Source organism: Canis lupus, chromosome 7, assembly GCF_003254725.2.
Source record: "Canis lupus dingo isolate Sandy chromosome 7, ASM325472v2, whole genome shotgun sequence".
NCBI classification, from domain to species: Eukaryota; Metazoa; Chordata; class Mammalia; order Carnivora; family Canidae; genus Canis; species Canis lupus.
The window spans coordinates 64,033,185-64,058,042 of record NC_064249.1 but is presented as its reverse complement, the minus strand read 5'-3'; the positions used below and the strand labels follow the sequence as shown (position 1 = coordinate 64,058,042).

At 40.3% G+C, this 24,858-nt stretch overlaps 1 protein-coding gene across 1 annotated transcript in view; it reads left to right on the top strand.

Moving 5' to 3' along the window:
• Positions 1-24,858, top strand: part of TTC39C (tetratricopeptide repeat domain 39C) — a 109,529-nt gene that overhangs the window by 44,587 nt on the left and 40,084 nt on the right. The window contains exons 2-6 of the mRNA XM_025429299.3: positions 2,550-2,598; positions 5,802-5,930; positions 8,157-8,271; positions 17,655-18,009; positions 19,744-19,912. Coding sequence (XP_025285084.1) covers positions 2,550-2,598; positions 5,802-5,930; positions 8,157-8,271; positions 17,655-18,009; positions 19,744-19,912 — 817 coding nt within the window. The remainder of the gene's footprint in view (positions 1-2,549; positions 2,599-5,801; positions 5,931-8,156; positions 8,272-17,654; positions 18,010-19,743; positions 19,913-24,858) is intronic.

Here is a 24,858-nt window from a genome sequence, read left to right as displayed (position 1 = left end):
TAAATAAGGGAGGTTTATACCATCTAATATATTTTGCTTGTCTTCACCTCTGTTCACTTTTATGTCTTCTAGTATTTAGGAAGCTTTGCATTTTAGTTCTTTTTTTTTTTAAGATTTTATTTATTTATTCATGAGAGACAGAGGCAGAGACACAGGCAGAAGGAAAAGCAGACTCCACGCAGGAAGCCTGATGTGGGACTCGATCCCAGGACTCCAGGATCATGCCCTGGGCCAAAGGCAGGCTCCAAACCACTGAGCCACCCAGGGATCCCCTGCATTTTGGTTCTAATGCTTACCTTTATATTCAGTCTTTACATAATACCCTCACTGCCCTCCTGTTTGGGTCATTTATTGGTTCCCAATATGAGCATATTGAGGTGAGCTAGGAGCCTTTTCCTTCTCTTTTCTTAGCTTCAACTTTAAAGTAATACTTGTATTCTTTGGGAACATTTCCAAATCCCCAAAATGAGTAAGTTTTATGTAGAAACACATTTGTGGGCCAAAATAATCAAGATGAGATAAATTAACATAGGCTTAAAAAGTCAAGTGAAACTTGTTAAATTCTTAAAACAGCAGGTCTTTGTGCAGCATATGAGCCAGTGTGTGTTTATTGATCGGTGTATTATACCACGTACACTGTCTAATGTACCAGATGCTGTGGAGTTTGCAGAGACTGTACATCGGAGAGGGAAGAGGGTTCCCACTGGGCTGTTTTTTCACCTATGATGGTATGTGAAGTACTGAGGGTGAGGCTAGGATACCATGAATAATTAATAGCCTTGGCTCTCAGAAACCTAATTTTAGTCAAGAACAAGAAGCACATATAGCAACACCAGGCCCTGGTTTCAGCTGCTTTCATTTTTCAGATGACCAAGTAGCTAACATATAAGCAAGGAAAGGGGAAAAGCCATACTCGTCAGGGCTTAAATAAAATGTTCCTGAAAGGCAGGGTTCTCTTTCATTCCTTTACTGATTCATAATTGTTGAATGCCTGTTGTGTGTAAGGCATGATAAGGAATAAGAGGCAGAAAATGACATCCTAGAGGGGACAGTATAGGCAAACCAAATTAGGTTGAGAGGCTATCATGGTATGTCCATGCAGAGCTGTGGGCTGGGAAGATTGCCATCTGCTCTGCTGCAGAGGAGGGATGGCTGACTCCACAGTGTTCTCTGGATGCCCAGCTTTAGCCTGCTTATGGACGTGAATGCTAGCAGGGCATTCCTCACTAATGAGTTGATCTTCCTGCTTTTTTTCTTGTTAGTTTAATATCCTTATTAGGTGAGAGTAAACAAATTATTATTCATTGTAGAATTTGAGTAAGTACTAAAAAGATGGGGAAAAAATGTAGCAAAAAGCTAATATTCCAAATAAATCAGGTTCCTTAATGCATCTTCTCCTTCCCTACTCCCTCTACTCTCTCTCCCTCCCTCCCCTCTGCCTCCAAGATGAAAATGGATGTGCATACTGTTTGACTCAGGAATGCCATCTCTAACAATTTATCCCAAGAACGTATTTGGACTTGCCTGAAGAGATATATGGACAAAGATGCTCATCTGATACACACATTGGATATATGTGTATATGTACATATACATATAAATGTGCATGTCCTCCCCACTTCCACCCCCAAACACACACACTCTTTGGACCCAAACTAAATTTCCGTAGGGGATTGACTAAATGCATTATTCTTTCCTTTTTTAGGATGACCATATGCTATGTACATAATTAAAAAATCAGTAAAGTTATTTTTCTTTAAGAAGGCAATTACCATTTGTTTTTTCTTTTAGCACAATTTATAGAGATTTAGATTTTGTACTGGTTGTGAATTTGAAGTGGAAAGTTTATATTCCTGTATCTTTTGAATTGGTAGTTTGATTTGGTTTCTTTTTGGCTTACGTATGTAATTCACTAATGACTGTATTACAGTGGGAGAGTGTCTGACTCTAGGGAGGCATTCTTGAAGTTCTTTAGATGGAATGAGTGAATTTGCAAGGTTGGCTCTGGTAAAACCCTCTGATCTACTTTAAAAATGGTATTTTATGTGTGTAAAGTTTTGAATATATTTTGCATTTTTTAAAATGAATATTAATCATCTTCTCTTGGTCACGTGTTTGCAGATGTCAGGTTGGTTTACTTAAAGCAGTCTCTTATAATTTGACTTTCTTGTGCACCTTGCTTTGAAGAATTGGCCAGGTTTCTCTCCTCTTCCCTTCCCCTTCCTCTTCACCTTCCCCTTCCCATTTTTGAGAGAAGGGGAGAGAAAGGGGATTAACGGCAGAGGAAGAGGGAATCTCAAGCAGGTGCCACTTCTAGCACAAAGCTTGGCTCAGGGCTCAATCTCATGATGCTGAGATCATGACCTGAGCCTAAATCAAGTCAGATGCTTAACTGACTGAGCCACACAGGTGCCTCTTTCTTAGTGTAATTTTATCAGCTTTAAGACCTTACTGTCTGTCCAATTATTAGGAATCTATAATGATCCTAATATATCAAATGTTTATAAAAAGTATACATTAAAAATAATTTTATTTTGTTTCCTTAACAGAAACCATAGCCCATTAATGAGTTTCGGAGCCAGCTTCGTCAGTTTTTTGGTAAGTTGGTATGGGGAGAGGTATTGGTGTGAAAGAAACAGGTATATAAAGTATGTCTTAAAGTTGCTAGCTGTATAAATACAGATCTTTAATTTTTTTATTTTTAAGATTTATTTATTTTAGAGAAAGCATATGCTCATGCAGTGTTGGAGGGGGTGGGCAGAAGGAGAGAGAGAATCTCAAGCAGACTCTCTGCTGAGCGCAGAGCCTGATGTGGGGCTCCATCCCATGACCCTGAGATCATAACCTGAGTCGAAATCAAGAGTCGGGCACTTAATCGACTGAGTCACCCAGGCCCCCCTATAGATACACATCTTTTAGCATTTAAAAGTGGAATAAAGTTTTGCATATCAATCAAGACCTGTGAGATATCTTGTATTCCTCAATGTAAAAAATAAAATGCTGGGGATCCCTGGGTAGCTCAGCGGTTTGGCGCCTGCCTTTGGCCCGGGGTGTGATCCTAGAGTCCTGGGATCAAGTCCTGCATTGGCTCCCGGCATGGAGCCTGCTTCTCCCTCTGCCTGTGTCTCTGCCTCTCTCTCTCTCTCTCTCTCTCTCTCTCTGTCTACCATGAATAAATAAATAAAATCTTAAAAAATAAAAATAAAATGCTTATACTTTCCAGAGTACTGTTTTTCTCCAATCAATTTTTTAAATAAAAATAAATTTGGAGGGATCCCTGGGTGGCGCAGCGGTTTGGCGCCTGCCTTTGGCCCAGGGCGCGATCCTGGAGACCCGGGATCGAATCCCACATCGGGCTCCCGGTGCATGGAGCCTGCTTCTCCCTCTGCCAGTGTCTCTGCGCCTCTCTCTCTCTCTCTCTGTGACTATCATAAATAAATAAAAATTAAAAAAAAATAAATTTGGAAAGACCTTTCCAAAAAATAAAACTGCATTAGCGATTTTTTAAAAAAAGATTTTATTTATTTATTTATTTATTTATTTATTTATTTACATTTTTATTTATTTACTTATGATAGTCACAGAGAGGGAGAGAGGCAGAGACACAGGCAGAGGGAGAAGCAGGCTCCATGCACCGGGAGCCTGATATGGGATTCGATCCCGGGTCTCCAGGATCGCGCCCTGGGCCAAAGGCAGGCGCCAAACCGCTGCACCACCCAGGGATCCCTATTTATTTATTCATAAGAGACAGGCAGAGAAATAGGCAGAGGGAGAAGCAGGCTCCCTGCAGGGAGCCTGATGCGAGACTCCATCCCAGGTCCCAGGGATTATGACCTGAGCCAAAGGCAGACGCTCAACTACTGAGCGACCCAGGTGTCCCTGCATTAGCAGTTAAAAAAAAAAAAAAAAAAAAAAAAAGTCAGACTTTGGATACTAAAGGTTTGCTCTAAAATTATTAAATAAGGACTGGAAAGCAAGTTAAATTAGAGCTGAAATTTATTAGTTACTATTATATTTTTAAATATTAGTATTTAGGAATTGAAGGAATAGGTTGCAGGTGTTAAACGTAGAAAATTGGATGCTCTTTTCCAGAAATACATATAACATCACGTATAAATCACTTTCAAATACATAATTTAAAAAAGCTATCATAGAATGGTAAAATAGCAAATATATGTGTGTGTGTGTGTTTGTATATATATATATTTATAATTAATATCGTGTAGAGATCAAGTGAAGTAAAATAGAAAAAACATTTGGATTTCAGATCTAGGAAGATGTCCACAAACTGGTGTGTCCTGTGCAGGCTGCCAGTGCCCAGCCTCAGGTACCAGGCCAGCTTCTGGTGACATGATTTTCATTCAAACTATTTATTTCCTCTTTTTGCCAGGGGATTCAACACAAATTTTTAAGGCTTGCTGTTGATAAGAAAACATAGCATCATTGGACTTTACGGTACTCTGTGGAAATCACATGAGTACCCACTTAACTATAAAGGCAGTGAGGGTTGGCTGGGTGGAGGAGAAAGGTAGGGAGAGACGCTGTAGCAAGGCTGGAGTCTGTTTGCCCAGCAGTGGGGTGCTTGGGCAAAGGTGGCTGTGATCTAGTTTGGCTACAGGGGGAGAGTATATTGCAGTCTTACCAAGGAGGAGGCCTCAAATGCCAAGTGGGGAGGGCTTGCTGAATGGATAGGGCATGGTGGAGAGCCAGCTCCAATGAGTTCTTTAAGCCTTCCAAGAGCCAAGTATCATGTCTCTGCTGCTATGACTCATCCATAACCTCAGAAATCTCCGTTCCACTCGTGAAAGTATCAGGTTTTTGGCAGAGAAAGGGTTGCCCCTACCCAATCAGCTATGGCCTGGAAAAACCTACCAGGCTGTCAGTGAAATTTTTCACCATGGACAGACAGTGTTATATAATTCCAAATAAGAGAACCCATTGAAATTGCTGTCCTTGAAAAGACCGGTGTTTTCCAAGACCTACCTACTAGCTGACGTTTCATTAGCACAGTACTTGATGGAGCCAGGGGTCCACGTGTGGGCAGAATGAACTTTGCAGTGGGACACCGATATAAAACCTGAATGAGGGATCCCTGGGTAGCTCAGCAGTTGAGTGCCTGCCTTCAGCCCAGGGCGTGATCCTGGAGTCCTGGGGTTGAGTCCCACATCAGGCTTCCTACATGGAGCCTGCTTCTCCCTCTGCCCCCCCACCTCTCTCTCATGAATAAATAAATACAATCTAAAAAACAAAAACAAAAACCACCTGAATGAAGTGGACCAGTCAGAAATTTTACAGGGCTTTGGTTACTGTGTTCAATAGCAACAAAAAAGGTCATAGAACAGTAATTGCAAGAACCTTTATTACCCTCTATTTTTTTCATGTAGGTGTGATAGAGGTATATTCTTTTTTTTTTTTTTTTAAGATTTTATTTATTTATTCATGAGAGACAGAGAGAGAGAGAGAGAGAGAGGCAGAGACACAGGCAGCGGGAGAAGCAAGCTCCATGCAGGGAGCCCGACGTGGGACCCAATCCTAGGTCTCCAGAATCAGGCCCTGGGCTAAAAGGTGGTGTTAAACTGCTGAGCCACCCAGGCTGCCCGGTATATTCTTATTTTATATTGAGATTATAGTCTTTGGAGATGATTAGGGCTCACGGTAACATTCCAATTCTTTTTACTTGCAACAAATAATTTGAATGTTTTTTTTTTTTCTCCTAGCTTGGTATTTTGTTGTAATAAATCACCTAAATTTTCCAATGCTTACTGATTCATTCATTCTTTCCTTACTTTTTTTCTTGGAAGAACGCCATGATGACATTTGAAGAAGAAAAAATGCAGTTGGCGTGTGATGACTTAAAGACGACAGAGAAGCTGTGTGAAAGTGAAGAGGCTGGAGTAATTGAAACTATCAAGAATAAAATTAAGAAGAATGTAAGCACTGAGTCTTTAGGTTGTGAACAGAGTGCCACTGACTGAGATCATTGCTCACTTACTTGGTTTTTGATATTTTGGCTATGATAAAGCACAATGTGTGTTTCTCACATGTTTGATTATGTAAAATGTATTTTTTAAAACCATAGAGCCCCACCCCCACCTGCCCCATCAGTCATCAGAGCCATGTGGTGCATTAATTCTTTTGCCTTCTTAAGATTATCTTCTTCCTTAGTGGGCCATGTGCTAAGAGCTTTTGTGATGAGACTTTCATGCATATATAATTCAAATGTGTTGCATTTTGGCATAGTTGAGGATCTGGCTATTTATCTGATTTTTTGCAGGACTTACCAGCCTTTGGTTAAAATAAAGTCAAAATAACATTGTATTTCACTTTCCCTGATTGTGCTTTCACCTTTCAGTGCAAAAGTCTAGTCTTTGGCGAGGCATCCTCCTACCCCTGATAATTCTGGAGTGCCCAGGGGTCTTGCAGGTGTTACCTGTTGAGCTGACAAACCAGTCAGAAGCTGTTTACAGTCCTCAAAAGCTGCCCATCTTTTCTTTGGCTCCTTTGTGTCCAACTTGCTTCATCTCTGCTCTTGCTAATGGTGTCCACCATGAGGAAGCCACTCGGGCCAAGAGGACTGGCTCCTGATGGTCCAGAAGGGCCAGAGGTCTCCTTGATGACTCTTTCTGCAAAACCTGCATCTGATCAGGGACAGAGTCCTGTTGCCTCTCTTTCTAGAATACCTCCTGAATTCATCCACTTCTCTCCCCCTCTTGCCATTTCCTTAGGTCCACCATCATCCCCATTTGCCTACAACAACTCTCACTGTTCTCAGATTCATTCTCCAATGATACAGTGTATAAAATGCAAATAATATGTTGCTGGCTTCATTTTCGGTGTCCCTGGCCCCAACCCTTGCCATTACAGTGAAGTCTAAACTCCTTATAGTGGCTGACTTGGTGCTTCCTTGTCCTTTGCCTAGAATGTTCTCTTCCCTCTTGACCTGATTCCTACTCCTTCTTTAGGTAGGTCTTCCTAGATCATTTTCTCCAAGGACACTTGCCTGATCCCCAAAGCCATGTTGAGTAGGTTTCCTACTCATCCCCGTAGTATCCTGTACTTGACCCTTCAGAGCACTTAACTGCATTACATGGTAATGAGGTCAGTGTTCCCTCATTAGACTGTAAGTTATTCATATGTCTGTCTTCTGTATCTAATTCTATGCCTAACACATATGTTAGGAATTAACATTGGTAATGGGTCTTTGCAATTTAAAAAGCATTTTCACATACAGTATCTCATTACCCCTTCCAACAACCCTACACAGTAGATGTTATTACAAAGAAACAGAAGCCCTAATAAACTGGCATTTGCCTAGGCAAAGTAATGAGTTCTGGGGCTGCATTTGCAACAATAGTGGCCATACTAGATTATGTTAATCTAGAAAAAAGGAAAACAGTTCATTCTTTTGTGTTTAGTATATATGGTATTGTCGTATTTGCAAAGATCCTATCAGTTCTTATGTCACTGTGAAAGCCCATGAAAACTATGTAGCTTATCTTGTTCAAGTTCACTTTGTATTAAAAATGCAGTATTCTTTATCAGAGCAAACTTTTTAAAATTACAGACATTCTTTATAATAAGGACCAACATTTTATAAAAAAGTGTTTTTTAGTTTTACCTTTTGCTTCTTTTATAGAGGTAGTAACCTTAGAGGTATGGCTTAAATTCTGAGTTCAGTTCAGCTCTTTTCTCCTTCACTAAAATGTATCCGTTTTTGACCCTCACATCTCAGTTGCGTGCACATAGTGAATGAACCCCAGTGTTCATCCTACGTGAACAAAGGTAGATGGCTGCAAAGTGGTTTTTCAGGTTCTCTATTTTGGGGAACATTTTCTACCTTTAGTAATTTTTATTTTGGATAGGTAAGAACTTAAATTGTTTTTAAAAAAGGTAAAAGTCTGAACTTCTGTGTTGACTTTCATGGTTTCCCACAAGCTTGATTGTTCTCACTCAGGATATTTATCTTTGAGTTGCAGTGTTCTTCATCCTATTGTAGATCTCATGGGAATACAGTATAAATTTGGTCTTGGCTTTCAGTGCACCTGTCTTACACTTCCTGCGTGAAGTTCTTTTGCACAGTAAAGTAATAGTTATTTGGATAGTGTCTTGTTCTTGGGTGTGATTTATCAACACGTACTTTTCTTTCCATCAAACAGGTTGATGCCCGAAAATCTGCCCCCTCTATGGTTGATCGGCTTCAGAGGCAGATAATCATAGCTGACTGTCAAGTTTACCTGGCTGTGCTCTCGTTTGTAAAACAAGAATTGTCAGGTATGCCAAAAGCATTATTTTTAATGGTTTTCAACATTCAATGGACACAATAAGTAATGCCCCCCACTTTTTTTTCAATGCCTCCTATTTCAGTCTTTGAAAATATGTGATGCCTCTTTGGGGCATGGTATGCATTTTTACTTAGGAAATTGAAACCACAAGTGCTTAATGTGTATTTAGGAGAATAGTTTTATTACTTTTTAAAAAAAATATTTTTATTTATTTGAGAGTGGGAGAGAGAAAGAGCATGAGCAGGGGGAAGGACAGATGGAGAAGCAGACACCCCACTGAGCAGGGAGCCCGATGTGGGGCTCCATCCCAGGACCCTGGGATCATGATGTGACCTGAAGGCAGACACTTAACTGACTGAGCCGCCCAGGCATCCCCTAGGGAAATAGTTTTAGACTTGAAGTCAGTGTTTCATCTTTTCCATCTCAAGATAATGCTGTCATAGAGAAATTATCAGTGCCAGATAAGTGGATCATACTTTTCCTTTGTGAGAATCAAGTTGTGAATAACCTTTAAAGTGAAATATAACTAGTTTAAATTAAATTTTTGCAGGAAATTGTTATTGAGGGCCTGAGCGTATACCAAGTATTTCCTTATGTTCTTGAATGACCTACATTTTAACAACCTTCATAGTAAGGGCTAGAAACGAATTGCTTAATTCGTTTGTCCAATACTGTTTTTTTCCAACATTCTGTAGCTTTGATATTTTGAGTGCTGTAGACTCAAATCGAGCCTTTAACAGCTTCTGTAAGACTGTGTTTAACACAGACACCAGTTCTTTCGCGTATGTGGTGATCGGTCTGATACTGCCAGGAGAAATTTGCTTCTTTGGCAGATCAGATTTACTTGAAAAAATGAAAATTCAAGAATGAAACCAACTAAAACTCAAAATCACAAAAGCATTTCCTTCCAAACCTTAAATGAAGGTCTATTGCTGCTAAGTTGTAACATACACTTTTCTTTCTAGACTGCCAGAGACCACTTTTTCTCTCTATTCTCTTTCTTCTGCCTCTCTCTCTCCTTCCCTCCCTCCATCTCATCCTTGAGGATGCTTCTTTCTATTTGGCTGAAGTCAGAAGTAGAACTTAACTTTTATTTTGACCTCCAAAATTTGGACTTACTAGAACTTATCCTTCTTTTAAAATATGTTTGCCTTTTGTTTTGGTTCAGTGGTTTATGTTCTTCTTGCTAATCCTCTCAGGACTTGCCTGATACTTAAATGGTTGAGGGCTCATAGCTCATGTGAAATTTTGGTGATGCATCAACGTAAAATCCCTCACTTGAAGCTCTACATTAATGTATATATTAAAAGCAGCAGAGTTGTTGGACTTTTTGGGTCAAGATAGGATCTCTGGCATTTTCTGTGATCTTTGCACTCCTTTTTTCTGACATTCAAGAAGGACTTTTTAAAGGAGCTAATTTTAGCCATTAGGAGAAAATATCTGTCTAGAGAGAAGGATAAATCCAGTGTAGGATTTATATGTAATGTTTGGGGAATCAGGTAAAGGGCATCTGGGAATCCTTTGTGTTAATCTTACAACTCTTCTGTAAGTCTGAAAGTATATAAAAATTTAAAAAAATTTTTGCTCACTCATTGGTCTATTCCACAAATAATTACTGAGCATATGTGATATGCTAAGCACTGTGTTAGATGAGCACGCAGGCTATGCTCCCTGCCCTCAGGAAACTTCAAGTCATCAATTCATGCTATTTATTTCTAAAATTATTATTCTGCTTAAAAATCCCTGAACATTACTATAGAAAACTTGGAAAATACAGGGGATCCCTGGGTGGCTCAGTGGTTTGGCGCCTGCCTTTGGCCCAGGGCGCGATCCTGGAGTCCCGGGATCGAGTCCCACGTCAGGCTCCCTGCATGGAGCCTGCTTCTCCCTCTGCCTGTGTCTCTGCTTCTCTCTCTCTCTCTCTCTCTCTCTCTGTCTATCATAAATGAATAAATAAAATCTTAAAAAAAAATTTAGAAAATACAAAAGGGTTAAAAAAGAAAGCAAGTCCTCTGTTACCACTTGGAGAAATCCTTCTTTACTGCTAATGTTCTATGTTTCTCTTTATTTCTTTTACAAAATGGAATCTATAGTGCTGTGTATCCAATTTTTCTCTCTTAGATTGTATTACATAGCTTCTCTGTTACTCAATTTCAAAATATTAAATGAGAACATAGTAGTTTTTCATATGAATGTGCCATGGGTTATTTAACTGATTGCTTTTGGACATTCAGATGTTCTTTGCTTTGCCTTTTTTTTTTTTTTTCTTGGTTATTAGTGAGGTCAAACCTATTTTTATATTTTATTAATAAACTTATTTAATAAATTATTTCATAACCTTTACCCATTCTCCTAGTAAGTTGATGTTAATCAGTTATTTAATCCTATTTATCATAGATATTGAACAGGTTTTTCCTGAAGCCATATAATTTAGTGAACAGTTATTGGTATTGAAATGAAATTCTGACAGACATAAATATACATAGTGGCCATTTGCTTTGTGAATATCTCCATATTTGTTTCAAACAAAACATAGCCAAAAATGCAGTTCATTAGCCTTTTAGAAACCCACTGGGTTATTAAACGATAAAAAATTAATTTTGTTGGGATCCATTCTTTAGAAAATTCTTTTGATGGATAATTTTCTTGGAGAAAAGCTGTCTTCTTAGAGATGTTTGTTATAGGTGCCCCTTCCCCACCCAGAGTGGGTGGCTCAGAGGTAGGCAGGAGGGCACACACTTCCCTGAGCTCCAGGTAGAGGTGAGTCTGTGAATTTTTAAATACTTCATACTTTTAAAAGAACTCTTGTGCTTTCTCTCATTGGAACTTCTTTAGAATGAATTGTCCTATCATCTCTCTTCATTTTATATACTACTTTATAAATATCTTTTTAATTTACTCTGTTACTGAGGGCTGCTTGTTGCTTGCTTACTTGCTTTTCCCCCCCAATAAGCATATATTAATTACTTTCATAACAAAAAGAAGCTATTTTTAAAACTTGTTTTATGGCACTTACCACCTTATTTTGTTTCCTTTACTTTTTTGAACTTGAAGATAAGCCCTACGTTGTACTCACCTTTGTATTCTTGGCATAGTATATGCTCAATACATTTTCTTCAAGTGAATTTACTTGCTTTATTTTACAGGGGAGGCAGTAGAGGCTGCATGATTTGGGTGAGGTTGAACAGTTGACGTAGCTTGTCAGTGACCACAGCCCAGGCCTAAGCCATGGATTTATTTTCTTTTTTAAAGATTTTATTTATTTATTCATGAGAGACAGAGAGAGAGAGAGAGAGAGACAGAGAGAGAGGCAGAGACATAAGCAGAGAGAGAAGCAGGCTCCTTGCAGGGAATCTGATGTGGGACTCGATCCCAGGACCGTGGGATCATGACCCGAGCCTGAGGCAGACACTCAACCACTAAGCCACCCAGGCGTCCCTAGGGTTTCTTGTTTCCTACCTGAATTCCTACTCTTCTCACCATTTTCCCATCAGCTGAGTTTGGTTACTTGTGGCTCTGCGCCGAGAGGCCCAGAAACCCAGCCATGCTCACTTGCCCTTTTGTCCTCTGGCGCTAGCCCTTGGAACAGTGTGACTGCCTGCTGTTAACTCCCTTGCTTCTCTAGGCCACGGTTTCTCTGTTGCCATCAGAGCCATCTTCCTAAAACCTGTTAGATCTGTGCTTTAAACAGTCAGCCCTTCTGCATCCCCTAAAAGGGAGAGTCTGAATTCCTTCCTCAAGTGGCCTGTACCAACCTGCCTGCCATCCCATCATGCAGCCAGCTAAGCCGAGCTCTTTGCACTTCCCTGAAATGCCCTTTGCTGCCTTCCTGCCTTTGTGTATGCTACCCCCTCGGTGTGGAATGCCCTCAGCCCCTTTATCTTTCTCTCTTGCCTATCCAGGTGCCTCCCGGGCTAGCTTCCTTCATGTACTACTTCCTCACTTCATCATCTGCTTTTTTGTTGTTCCACATGTGTTCTGTGCAGAGTCAGATCACTCACCACATAGCAGTACACATTTTAGGTACATGTCTGCCCATGGTATTTGACTGTAATCTCCTTGAGGGTAGCAGCTCTGTCCACCTGCTGTCTTTTTTGTCCACACTCACTGAGCTTCTACTTTGCATCCCATACTGTGGGGTCATAGGTGCCAGGGTTCTGGAGATGAGTGGGGTGAAACTCTTGCCCCAGGGGAACAGCTGGTTTAGTAGGAGAGAAAGAGGAGTGAGTCAGTTATAATTCAGGGTAATACTTGACCCACTAGATGTGTAAGTTAGTCACAAATTGGGTGCAGGGAATGAGGAGCTCAGAAACTTGACCTGGGAAGATCAAGGAAGATCCTGAGCAGACTGATGAAGAGTGGAAGTCAATTTTGCTCTCTGTCCTTGGCATCTGATGTGGTGCTGTCCCCTGTCACATGGTGGGTGTATAATATGTGAATTGAAGGGGTGAAGGATGGGTGATGCCATTTAGGAAAAAATTGCATGACATGGAGCTCCAAGAATAGTTGAGATTGGAAAAATGAGTCCTTTAGAAGTCTTTTGGAAGTGAAACCAAGACAATTTTTCTCCCAAAGCCTGTTCCATGACTCACAAAAAGGTAAGCCTGAACTAATCTTTTGTTATAGGGTTAACCAGCCTCACCTAGGACAAGTGAACAGACACAGTACGATGGCAGGAGGTCCACCAGATATGATCCCCTGCTGAAAAATCCATGAGATTTATCCCAACATCAATGAGTATAACTTGGCATTTTCACTTCTCAGACAATTCCTGCCCTTTCCTGGGAAGGACTCTCACTCCCTGCCTCCCCACACACTACCCTTCCCTTATAATGGGGACAAAGTCTCCTCTCTCCCCTACATCTCCCAGCTGATTGAGGCTGGCCCTAATAGGGGAGGGCAAATGGTCTGTGGTTTTTTGCTGTGTGTGTCTTCCTCCAAAAACATAGATAGCAGCGGCTGAATGATTTATATTTGACCTTTTAGAGGAGCTATATGGAGGGCTATGCAGGATGTGGGGCTCTTGAATGCTGTTTCTCTGCCTTTTGGGAATATGTATGCTCATTAGAAGCATTGTTACAGCTTCACAGCGATGAGGGGTCCCTCCTGCAGGACTGCATTGCTGTCTGCTGTGGAGCACACTCCAGGGCAGCCTTTGTTCTGTAGGCCGGGTGTGGCTGTGCTCAGATGTTTTGGTCACAGCATTTGGGACTGGGAAGTAGGGTGAGAGTCCTGGGAAACCTGTTTCTCTGCCGCGTTGAGCTTAGAAAGTAGCAAAAGCAAAATCTTTTCTACGTGCATATTAACTTCATCTTGCACAAATTATAGTCTTCGACTTAGAGCTTTGGGTTTTATTTACGTTGCTCAGTTAAAGGCATTGAAACTTGTTGCCACAGGGCAGCCCGGGTGGCTCAGCGGTTTAGGTTTAGCGCCGCCTTCAGCCCAGGGCCCTGGAGTCCTGGGATTGAGTCCCACGTCAGGCTCCCTGCATGGAGCCTGCTTCTCCCTCTGCCTGTGTCTCTGCATCACCCCCTCTCTCATGAATACATAAATAAAAATTTTTTAAAAACAACTTGTTACCACAGATTTTAACATACACTTTTAAACATTGGCACCTAAACCGTTGGCACCTCTCTCAGGCAAGAAATTAAAGACATGTCGAATTACATTTTTATTTTATAAAAATAGGGTTTTTACCAATGTCATTTTTTTGTTGTTGTTGAGTCTGTGCAGTTGGCATTGATGGAGTTTTGGCTTTGGTTTCCATTGCCACCATCCCTTGTTATGACTCTTCTTCACCTGAGATCTGAATTCCTGCAATGTGTCTCCCTAACACTGGTGGTCCCCTCAGCCACAGTCTTAGGAATTGCCTGCTTTTCCTGTGCAAATGTCCATTCCTTAGTTGGACATCAGGGGGCCCCCATAACCTGAGCATGCCATCCCTATGTCCCCTTTGGTCTCTGTGTTCCCGGTATCACTCTGCCTCTGAACGGCTTGCCCGCCTGCTCCTTCATACTCACACGCCTTAGATGGAACTTCTGCTTCCCCAAGAAGCTGCAGCAGCCTGGAAAATGCAGGAGAAAACAGAATTAAACATTTTCCTTAAAATTTCCGGTTAGGCCTGGAGGCAGGAGGGAGTAAAATTTTCTACTAAAATCCTGCAATACTTATTCTGCACTAATCCATTTATATATTTATTATATAGAAAATTTTAGGACATAAAGGACCTAAAGAACAACTCACCCATCATCTCAACATGATTTGTTTTAATTTTTCTACCTATGACCCCAGTAGGGCACATGAACAAACACAGAGATATATATATGCACTTATTTTTCTCATTTGTTTTACTTTTCAGTTTTATTGTGGGCATTTGAAGGGCTGAAATTGTGTCTTATGGTTCTTTAATATCCTTCAGTTACCAAGCACAGTCCTAAGCACATAACAGGAACTTAATAGCAAATTAACATTTTTAGCATTTTGCAAGTTTTCTTTTTTTCATTTTTGAAATCTGTACCCAGCATTTTCCCCTTTATTAGATTGCAATTGGTTTTGTGTTCCTCTTTTCTTTTTCTGTTTTTCTATTCAACCTTTGGCTTTTTGGATCATAACTGTGTGTCCTGTTGTTTATGGGCATACTAGATCAACATGAGTGCTTTGTCAGCATACAAGTTTCAGGATTTTTTCCAACTTTTCATTTTCCATTTAGAAGGGAGAAGTCATTGTGCCTCTAATAGGCAAGATCTAATCTTATTTCTCTTGGATTCTCCTAAAACTGTACCTGAAATGTAATATTTGCTCACTAAATATTTTTGTTAAATTGGGGCACCTGGGTAGCTCAGTCGGTTAAGCACCTGACTCTTGATTTTGGCTCAGGTCGTGATCTCAGGTTTGTGAGATGGAGCCCTGCATCGGCTTCCATACTGGGCATGCAGCTTGCTTAGGATTCTCTCTCTCTCTCTCTCTCTCTCTCTCCTTTTTCCCCTCCCCATACTCCTGGCACTCACTCACTCTCTCTCAAAAAAAATTTTTTTTGTTAAATTGAACTACGTGAAAGTTGTTTTAAGTGTGTGTTACTTTTTATAAAGTTATAAAAATTGTTCCCTTAAAAAAAAAAACTTTCGTTTTGCTTGTTCATCCTATCTTGAGTATTCTTTTCAGTGGACTTAGTCTGCAGAGCATTAACAATCTAGAACTTGGAACTTATGGGATGGTTGTGTTTTGAATTGTGATCCCATAAGGGATACGGTCATTTGTCAAGAAATTGATAGATTTAAGTAAAATATTAACTTGATTAAATATTAGGATTCCATGGATTGGGGGGATCCTTAGGACCCTGAGGTGCAATGATTTTCCAGTAGGACTCCATATATAATCATGCTCGTGGCTGTGATTTGTTACAGCAAAGATATAAAGCAAAATGTGTAAAGGAAAAAGATGCATGGGAGGAAGTCCAGGAAAACTCAGGCACAAGTGACCCAAAGTTTTCTTCCAGAGGTGTCTGTAGGACATGCTTAATTCTCTGGGCAGTGAGTCATGTTATCAACCTGGAAGCTTGGTAGAAACACAGTATCCAGAGTTTTTAATGGGACTGGCCATGCATAGGTACACCCTGCCTTGCACATACCCATATTCCAGACCCCTGGGATCTGGAATGAAACACTGAAAGCAAGTGTTTGACATGAAACGTACTGTTTATACAAGAAGGGTAGGCACAGTGAGCCATTCTTATCAGTTCTGGGAATGCTTGGAATGTTCCCAAGTTCAAGTTCACAGACCCCAGCCAAGGGTCAGTCTTGTAAGCAGGCTTTGCAAAGGATAGCAGTGGGCCTGTTCTGGTAGCTCTTTTCTCAAAATACCATGTGTTCTTTGATCACTTTCAATTCAGGGATTAGACTCATAAATCAGATTTTGTGTTATGTACTTTCTGGGATTAATTTTTTTTAAAATTTATTCATGAGAGAGAGAGAGAGAGAGAGAGAGAGAGAGAGAGAGAGGCAGAGACACAGGTAGAGGGAGAAGCGGGCTCCACACAGGGAGCCCGACGCGGCACTCGATCCCGGGTCTTCAGGATCCTGCCCTGGGCTGAAGGCGGTGCTAAACCGCTGAGCCACCTGGGCTGCCCCTTTCTGGGATTTAAATATAACTTTTTACAAACTTCTTTTTCCACTGCCCCAAAGGGCCTGGAACTCTGGGACAGCTTGTTTTGTCTTCCACTTGTGCACTGGGGTCAGATTACTGGGGCCATATTGATAACAGTGCTGAGTATGTATAAGCTCTTTTCTGTAGAAAATTCCCTGTAGAAGACCTTTCCTCAAAAGTATGGTGATACACTCAGATGAGCACAGATGCATCAACTGCGCCCTTCCCTTCCTCATGAGAAAGGTGTAAATATGTTCGTAAGAAGAGAGGGTGAGGCAGGACCTGTGGGCTTGTCTGCAAGGGGCCAGTGGGACATGGAACTGGGTAAATCCCAGTCTTATCTCTGTTATTTCTCTCAGAAACTATGAAGACTATGTTAAAAATTGATCTGATGGGAAATAATGGAAGCAGCTTTATAAATAACATCTTCTCACTTCTGGTGTGAAGTAGCTTCTTTTTGATACCGTCCTTTGCTGGAGCTGTCTAGATCTAGGCTGGGGCAGTAGGGTGAGCATCATTCTCATTGTCCAAATAATGCCATCCTAATAAGGCATGCTTCAGCCACACAGTAGGCATTAGATACAGATGAATGGAGGATTCTTTACATTTCTGCATATACCCTAATGACTTCTACGGTAATGAACTGGCTGTTTGTTCACCTAGTAAGTATAAATTAAATCCTTTTTGTTTGCTTGTTTTATTTTTTGGCAAGTTGCCATGCTTGATGCCAAGGTATACTTTTAGCAGTGAATTAGACTTAAAACTTGCTCTTAGGAGGAGTGAAACACAGGGTAGACAAATGTCAGAGTTCCAAAAGAGATTTATCGGGGAAGTGCCATGGTAGTTCAGAAACACGGCGGAGATTCATGTTTCACAGAGCACATAGAACGAAAGTCAGGTTCAAGTGATGCTTGCATGTTGGCATTCATGCATGTATTCTTTCGTTCAGTGTATATCCTATACGACGTCCCAGCTCATGTATGAGGGGCTTGATAGAACAGTGAACAAAAAAACTAGTAGTTTCTTGCCGAGTGGTCATTCAGTATAATAAAGGGAAACAAGTAATTTAAGCCCTCTGAAGAAAACAAGGTGCAATGGGAGATGATCATTTTATTGCTTTTTAAATTATTTTTGCTTGAATTTCAGGTCATTCTTCAATATCCCTTATTACTACAGGAAAATTATTTTGAATGCTTATTTTTTTCTCCTGCTTTCTCCCCTTCTCCATAGCCTATATAAAAGGTGGATGGATCCTTAGGAAAGCCTGGAAGATTTACAATAAGTGCTATCTGGACATCAATGCTCTCCAGGAGCTGTATCAGAAGAAACTAACTGAAGAGCCCTTGACTTGTGACGCGGCAAATGATAATGACGTTGTGGCTGAAGGGGTGTCTGAGGAGTCTCTAAGCAGACTTAAAGGTGCTGTTAGCTTTGGATACGGCCTTTTCCACCTTTGCATCTCCATGGTGCCTCCCAACCTGCTCAAAATCATCAACCTGCTGGGTTTTCCCGGAGACCGCCTGCAAGGCCTTTCTTCACTGATGTATGCAAGCGAAAGTAAGGACATGAAGGCCCCTTTAGCTACGTGAGTAGCTGTATTGCAATGCTTTGGTAGATAATATAGTGTTGAAAGTAAGTAAACAACAATCAAAGCCTTTAAAGGAAATGTCAGGTAAATAGGTTGGTTGGATGACATGATGCCTTGAGTCTTTTAACGCAATGCCGAGAACTGTGTTTTGGGTGGTATTTATAAGCTGACTTGGGAGCTGACGTCAGAGAGCAGAACACTATTCTCGACTCTCATGAGTCCCTTATTTTCAACAGGTAAAATGATCATCCTTTTCAACCTCAGATGATTTTGTAAACAGTTTTTGTGACCTTGGCCACAGTTGCTGAGATTCATGATCCTGATTTTTGAATTTTTAAGGAAGACAAATTTGATAAGCCTTTTTTCCCGTGATTCTGAAATTTTTTTTTCTTACAGAAAATACTGATACTTGATGATTTTCTTTGATCCTGGTCGGTCCATTGGTCTCTCATATGTGGCTTGGATATTTTGTGCTGGTCAACTAAATTGAGTCATGTTAATCTAAACTGAAATGACAATAATTTGAACAGGAGTGTGGAGAAGCTGGTATCACTATCCAGAGCAAGGATTTACGCATTCCTCCACGAATAAAAATGACTTGATTTTTTTTTCAGTTTGAATAATTTTACCAGACACTATATGTCCTTTGACGTTACACTACTTGTCAGTTTTTCCAAAAAATGTTATCATGGAGAACTTGAGCGAGCTCTGGTTTCATGCCTATCCATATTGAGGAATTTGGATATTCACTCTTAATCATTTGGCAGCTATTAAAAATATCATTAAATTTTCATTTCAAAAATATTTGTGCTTCCCCAAAGTCATTAAATTACATAAACAGTGGTATTTTATTAATTTGATTTAATGGTTTTGTAATGTGATAATTTGTCTATTTATATCTTAGTATTTTGTCGAAAGAAATGAATTAGTAATGTAAATTAGTCTAATCTCCAGAAGAGAACCAGTTTTATAAACATGCTAGAAGCATACGTTTATATAACAATATTTGATGTGTTGGTGAAATATTTTTGTCTATTCATTAAAGCAGATTCTAATGAATCTATTTTGTTTACCAAGTTTATTTAACATGGTATTTTTCTTGAAAGGATGAATTTGAAGTAAAGGAATTTTAACTAATTATTTGGTTTTTGAATTAAGCATCCTCAAAGGCCAGAGAAAGAGCCTTCCCCCCCCCCCCCCCCCCCGGGTCCTCTTACTTATTTTAACTCATTTTAGAATAATTTGTGTCTGTGGTTCCCATATTTAAATTTAGATTCTGAGGCTTACACTCTAACTTTATGAACACAGGAGAAAATAGCATTTTCCTTTTGAAAAAAAAAAAAAAGGTAATCCTTTTATTGTGAGGGGACAGTAAATTCATGGTAACTAGTCACTGTTTCTAATTGGTGCATTGCTGAGTGAAGTGCAGAATAGAGAAATTTGTATCTGTCCATACCTTCAGAGAGCCATCTGGAAGCCTCAGAAGAGCTAAAGGCTTTTATCTTATTCTGCTCTCACCTGATGGGAGTATGCTGATTTCTATGGTGTGCCAAAGTTTCAGTTTTCCAAATATTGATAAAATTAAAATGGGGAAAGATACTCTGTATCTTCAAAGACTGCGTAGTAAGCTTTTTGGAAGGAGCATGTTCTGGAAGAGCACATACTGAGTTTTTAAAAAGTGGAAACACTCTAAGAAAAGTCTTGCTCAATGTTTCTCTCCCTCTCCTTTAGATTGGCTCTGCTCTGGTATCATACTGTAGTCCGCCCGTTTTTTGCCTTGGATGGCAGTGATAACAAAGCAGGCCTGGATGAAGCAAAGGAAATTCTTCTCAAAAAAGAAGCTGCTTATCCAAATTCTTCCCTCTTCATGTTTTTCAAGGGACGCATCCAACGATTAGAGGTACTGTGCCTTCCGCATGTTTTTAAATAAAGCCTTCTGTGGATCAAATCTGTGATTCTGACTCGAGTACTAGTATCAAAATGAGCCCAAATGTCATTGGGCCAAGGAACGTTTTGTTCTTGTGCTTTTTCATTGCATTGTTGCTACAAAAGCCTCTTCCAGGAACCCAGGATGTTAGTCAGTAACCTTCTGTTCAGGAGATGTGGGCGAGGCAGGGTGAGCTATCTGGTGGGTAATGAGATGAGATTGGTGTACTCTCCACCAAAGACTTAGGAGCATTAGCAAATGTCTTTGTTGAAGAACACAAAATAGGATTTTTTTCCTTCTCTGGAGTTACTAATAATCTGTTTCTAAATTTTTATCTTGGTTAAAAATTGATTTATACACAAGTTATTGCCTGAAATGTCAAGGACCCCATCAACTTTGAAATAGTAGTAGCTTTTGTTACTTTTTCATTGGCTTCATTTGGGCAAATCCTGTGGTGGGCGCTTTATACTGATACCTGATTTAATCTCCAGAGCAACCCTATGACAGAGGTAAAAATGTCATCTGCATTTTATAGACAAAGGTATCCAAGAGGGCTTCAAGTGACTTCCCAGCATACCCAGTGAGTGAGGCGAGGTTGTTTTATTCCAGAAGGAAAACACACCCTAGACTTTGGAGCATCTCTGCTTCTTCTCCTTCTTCCTCCCCTACTCCTTTTTTTGTTTTGTTTTGTTTTTTTGTCTGCTTGCTTGGGGTCATGAAGATTTGAAGAAAAAGTATTTATAAGAAAATAATTACACATATGAAAGAAGGTGGCTGTTGTGCCTGGTGCACCAGCAGCTTGTAGAGAATCACTGCAAGTTTTTTTTTTTTTTTAAGATTTATTTATTTATTCATGATAGACAGAGGCGGGGGGTGGGCAGAGACACAGGAGGAGGGAGAAGCAGGCTCCATGCCGGGAGCCAGATGTGGGACTCGATCCTGGGACTGCAGGATCGTGCCCTGGGCCAAAGGCGGGCGCTAAACCGCTGAGCCACCCAGGGATCCCCCACTGCAAGGTTTTAACAACCTCTCTCCTCCCCTTAGCTCGGTGCCCTGCAGCACGGTTGATTCTAGAGGTCAGCCCCCAGTAAATGCCATGTGTGCTTTTGAAGATTTTTGCCTAGGAACACTTTTGTGAGCACAGAGTTGATTTGTTCATTAATTTTTTTTTTGTTGGCAACAGAGTGTATATTACTTCCCGAATAATTCCGTTCCCTCATGAAGTGCCTCCTTAAATCCAAGGACTCCTCACCTTTGCATATGGAAGTTATATTTTAGAGAGTCTACTGATGATTTATAATTAAAACACAGTACAGAAAGCTCAGCAGGATCTGAATTATTTAAACCTATGTCTGAATTGGGTTTTTTCCCCCTCATTATCTTGAACCTGTTTTTCTTTGCAGCCAGGCTTGTGAGCTTTCAGTTCTCTTTCTCCCTCTTTTCCCTCACTGTCTTAGACACATAGTTCTGATCAGTTTCTTGTGCAGCCTGTTCTTTTTGTTAGCCTTTTCTTCTTTTAAGCTCAGGGTTATGGTCTTCCATGTAGGGAAGGATGTTTGGTACTCAGGTTTCTCTGCTCCCTTGGGCTCATGCAGGAGGAAATAACACCGTATAAGGACATTTTAAGCTAAGCATTCTCACTTCAGTGACCATTTCTGCATGGAATTGGATTACAGGGTCAGTGCTTTCTTAAATGTCCATTTCTTTTCCTTTCTTTTCTTCTTTTTTAAGATTTATTTATTTTTATTTTTATTTTTTTAAAAGATTTTATTTATTTATTTATTGAGAGAGAGAGAGAGAGAGAGGCGCAGAGACACAGGCAGAGGGAGAAGCAGGCTTCATGCAGGGAACCCGACGTGGGACTCAATCCCGGGTCTCCAGGAACACACCCCAGGCTGCAGGCAGTGCTAAACCACTGAGCCACTGGGGCTGCCCTTATTTATTTTTAGAGAGAAAGAGAGAGCCTGAGCTGGGCGAGGGGCAGAGGAAGAGAGAGAATCTCAAGCAGACTCCCCACTGAGTGTGGAGCCCAATGCGGGGCTCAAACTTGTGACCTGAGATCATGACCTGAGTCAAAACCAAGAGTTTGGTTTGCTTAACCAAATGATCCACCCAGGTGCCCCATTAAATGTCCATTTCTTAAAGAGCAAGTGGTATATATTTTAATTAACTCTGAACATGATGAGACTAGGCTCAGTGTTGAATAGATTTGCCGCCTGGATGGGAGCGGCACAGCAGTAAGGCACCTTAGCATTGGGCATTTATTAGAATTCTCTCTCTTTACTCCTAGATCAACAAATGCTCTAAATTGGACTTTGAAGCTGTTAAATAGACATTATCTCTTGTTAAGCTTGCCATTTTAATTTTTTTTTTTCAAAACAAAAATGCTTAACTTTTAGCTTAATTGATGACTCCCCTCCCCCCAAACACTTAATTTGTAATGGTTTTAGCTTGTGCCACAGTTCATTCCTATTAGGGACAGGGTGGATCCCCCCTATTAAGGACTGTTGTTGGGATGGTCCTGGAAATGAGGAAGCCACAGCCATCAGAGGACCCTTCTAAATACAGTTTGGGAAGGTACATAGTTGCATTATATAGTTCTTGGCAAGCATTCAGGCTCTTTCAAGGGGGAGAATTGTGATCAGAGTGTGGGTGGTAGATGTTAGGACTACTTCACCATGAAGCAGCTTGCTTGCTTACTGAACTGATCCTTGGTTTTCCAGAAAAAAAAAAAAAGACTGAAAGATCTGTTTCTGTTTCTGATTAGTGAGCTATAGCCTCAGGGCCAAGGGAATATGCTGGTTGGTTGTGTTTGGCCTTTCAAAGGCCCAGAAGATGAAAGGATTTGAGGCTAACTTGGTATATTAGTGGTATTATTCTCACAGTGCCCAGACACCAGCATTTCATTTATCTTCCCAAGTGACTGAGGAAGCTATGGGGAGGTGGTGGTGGGAGGTTGAAATCCTTTGTTTGCAGATGAGAGACTACCCAGAGAGGCTGTTATAGCTCTTGTTGGGGGCTTTCTGGAAGGGCCTGTAAAGTCCCAAACCTGGCTTATGAAAACACAAGGCTCTGCTAACAAGTCTGCTTGCAGAGACTGTGTTTATTTTTTATTTTATTTTTATTTTTATTTTTTAATTTTCAGCAAGCATTTAGGCTAGAGACAGGACTCCTGAGATCTTTTTATCAACAAACCCTCTGAGAACACGGTCTGCAGGCTTTAACTTTGGCAGATGCATCATATGACTCTAAGTTTGTTCGGTGAGTCAATCTACAAAATAATTTGAACAGCTGCTTTTGTGTAAGCTTGCTGTCATACAGGGTGACTAGCTCAATATGTGCCAGTTAGTTTTCATTTTCTGTACACGTTATTTTCAAAGCCTATACACTTGCCTGCTTTCTCTTTTAATTTCAAGAACAACTGTTTACGTGCTCTGGGACAATTGGAATCCACCTGGGGGAATGGTCTTTGATATATCCACCCTGTCCTGCAATTTGATACCCTTGCTATTGTGGTTTCAGTGTTTCCTGTGGTTGCGGCCTAACTTGACCTGGTGATGGAGTTCTATACCTTCAATGGTTTGGGGGTGCATCAGCACTTCAGGATGTTGTATCGCCTGTGCTCTTTGGGACTGCTGAAGCAGGAATCTCAGCCAGCCTGAAGAAAGAATTTTCCCTCTTTACTGCCTTTGCTTCTATATCTTCCACCTCCAGCCTCTCCACCCTCTTGTGTTCTCACAACCTGTCCGGTCTCTGTTGACTTCTCCCATGTGTCTTTTCATGTTGTTGGGAGGCACACATGGGTTCCTATGGTACTTAGCATGGGATAAATGATATAAAACTAGAGTGTGGTGGATATTCTTACTGAGTGTGTAAGCCTGGGAAGTAAAGTTATCAAATTTCTTTTTTTTTTCTTTTAAGGAGAGAAAAATTGGTGTTGAAAATGGTCAGTAAAACTGGGCCCATGATTGGCAAAGTGGGTGGCTTGTAGCCAGAGGGGCTACAGGTACTATATAGCACCTATATTTACTTTTCCCTGAAGTTGGTCCTATATGTTGTATAGTAATCTCAATTTTAAAATATGAATTTATAGTTTTGAATTTTTGTACTTTTCAGTAAACCTATGGTAGTGATAAGTCCATTAACCTACAATTGATAAATGAATATTTTTCTTGGTTATTTAAAAAAGTATTGAGACAAGTCTACATTTTAATCACTTGTTTTTATTTCTCCCCAGTCCTCTTTTCTCCCTTAAACAGTACAGATTTGCACAACTTCCCTCTCCTTTAATGTATAATTACTTAGTATGATACTAAGTAATTACTTAGTATGATATATGTGTGTGTATTTGGTTTTACAGGTTATCACTTTGATATACACACTATGTCATGACGATTTAGTAATGAAACTAATTTTTAATATCTAAATGAAAGTTGATAAACATTCTAATGAGGTGACTATTCAAGCATTTTGAGAACTCTTATTTTGAACTGTCTTCTAAGCTGAGGCTCCTACTTTGTGAATATCCCAAGTACTGGCATTTTAAAACCTAGGGTTTGAATTTGGGGAGCAGCAGCTAGGACCTTGCACAAGACTGGCCCTTAGTGTATATTTGTTGAATGAATAGATGAGTCCATCAATCAAGGAGAAATCCACTAACCAGTGAGAGTGATATAATTTCTTTGTTAAGGAAAAGTTGATTATCAAGGACTGTCTCCTTGTGTGACACCTAAGCCTGTTTCTGAAACCAGTTCTAAAGAAGTAGTTGCAAAAGTGTCTTCATAATCCGTGTAAGAGATTGCCCTCTTAAGGAGGGTATGGAATGAGATGTTGAAATGCTAATGTGCTGGCTAGAGAAGTAGGACCCCAAAGCTGAATTGAATAATTTAGGTAAAAAGCAATTGGATTGAAATGAAGTC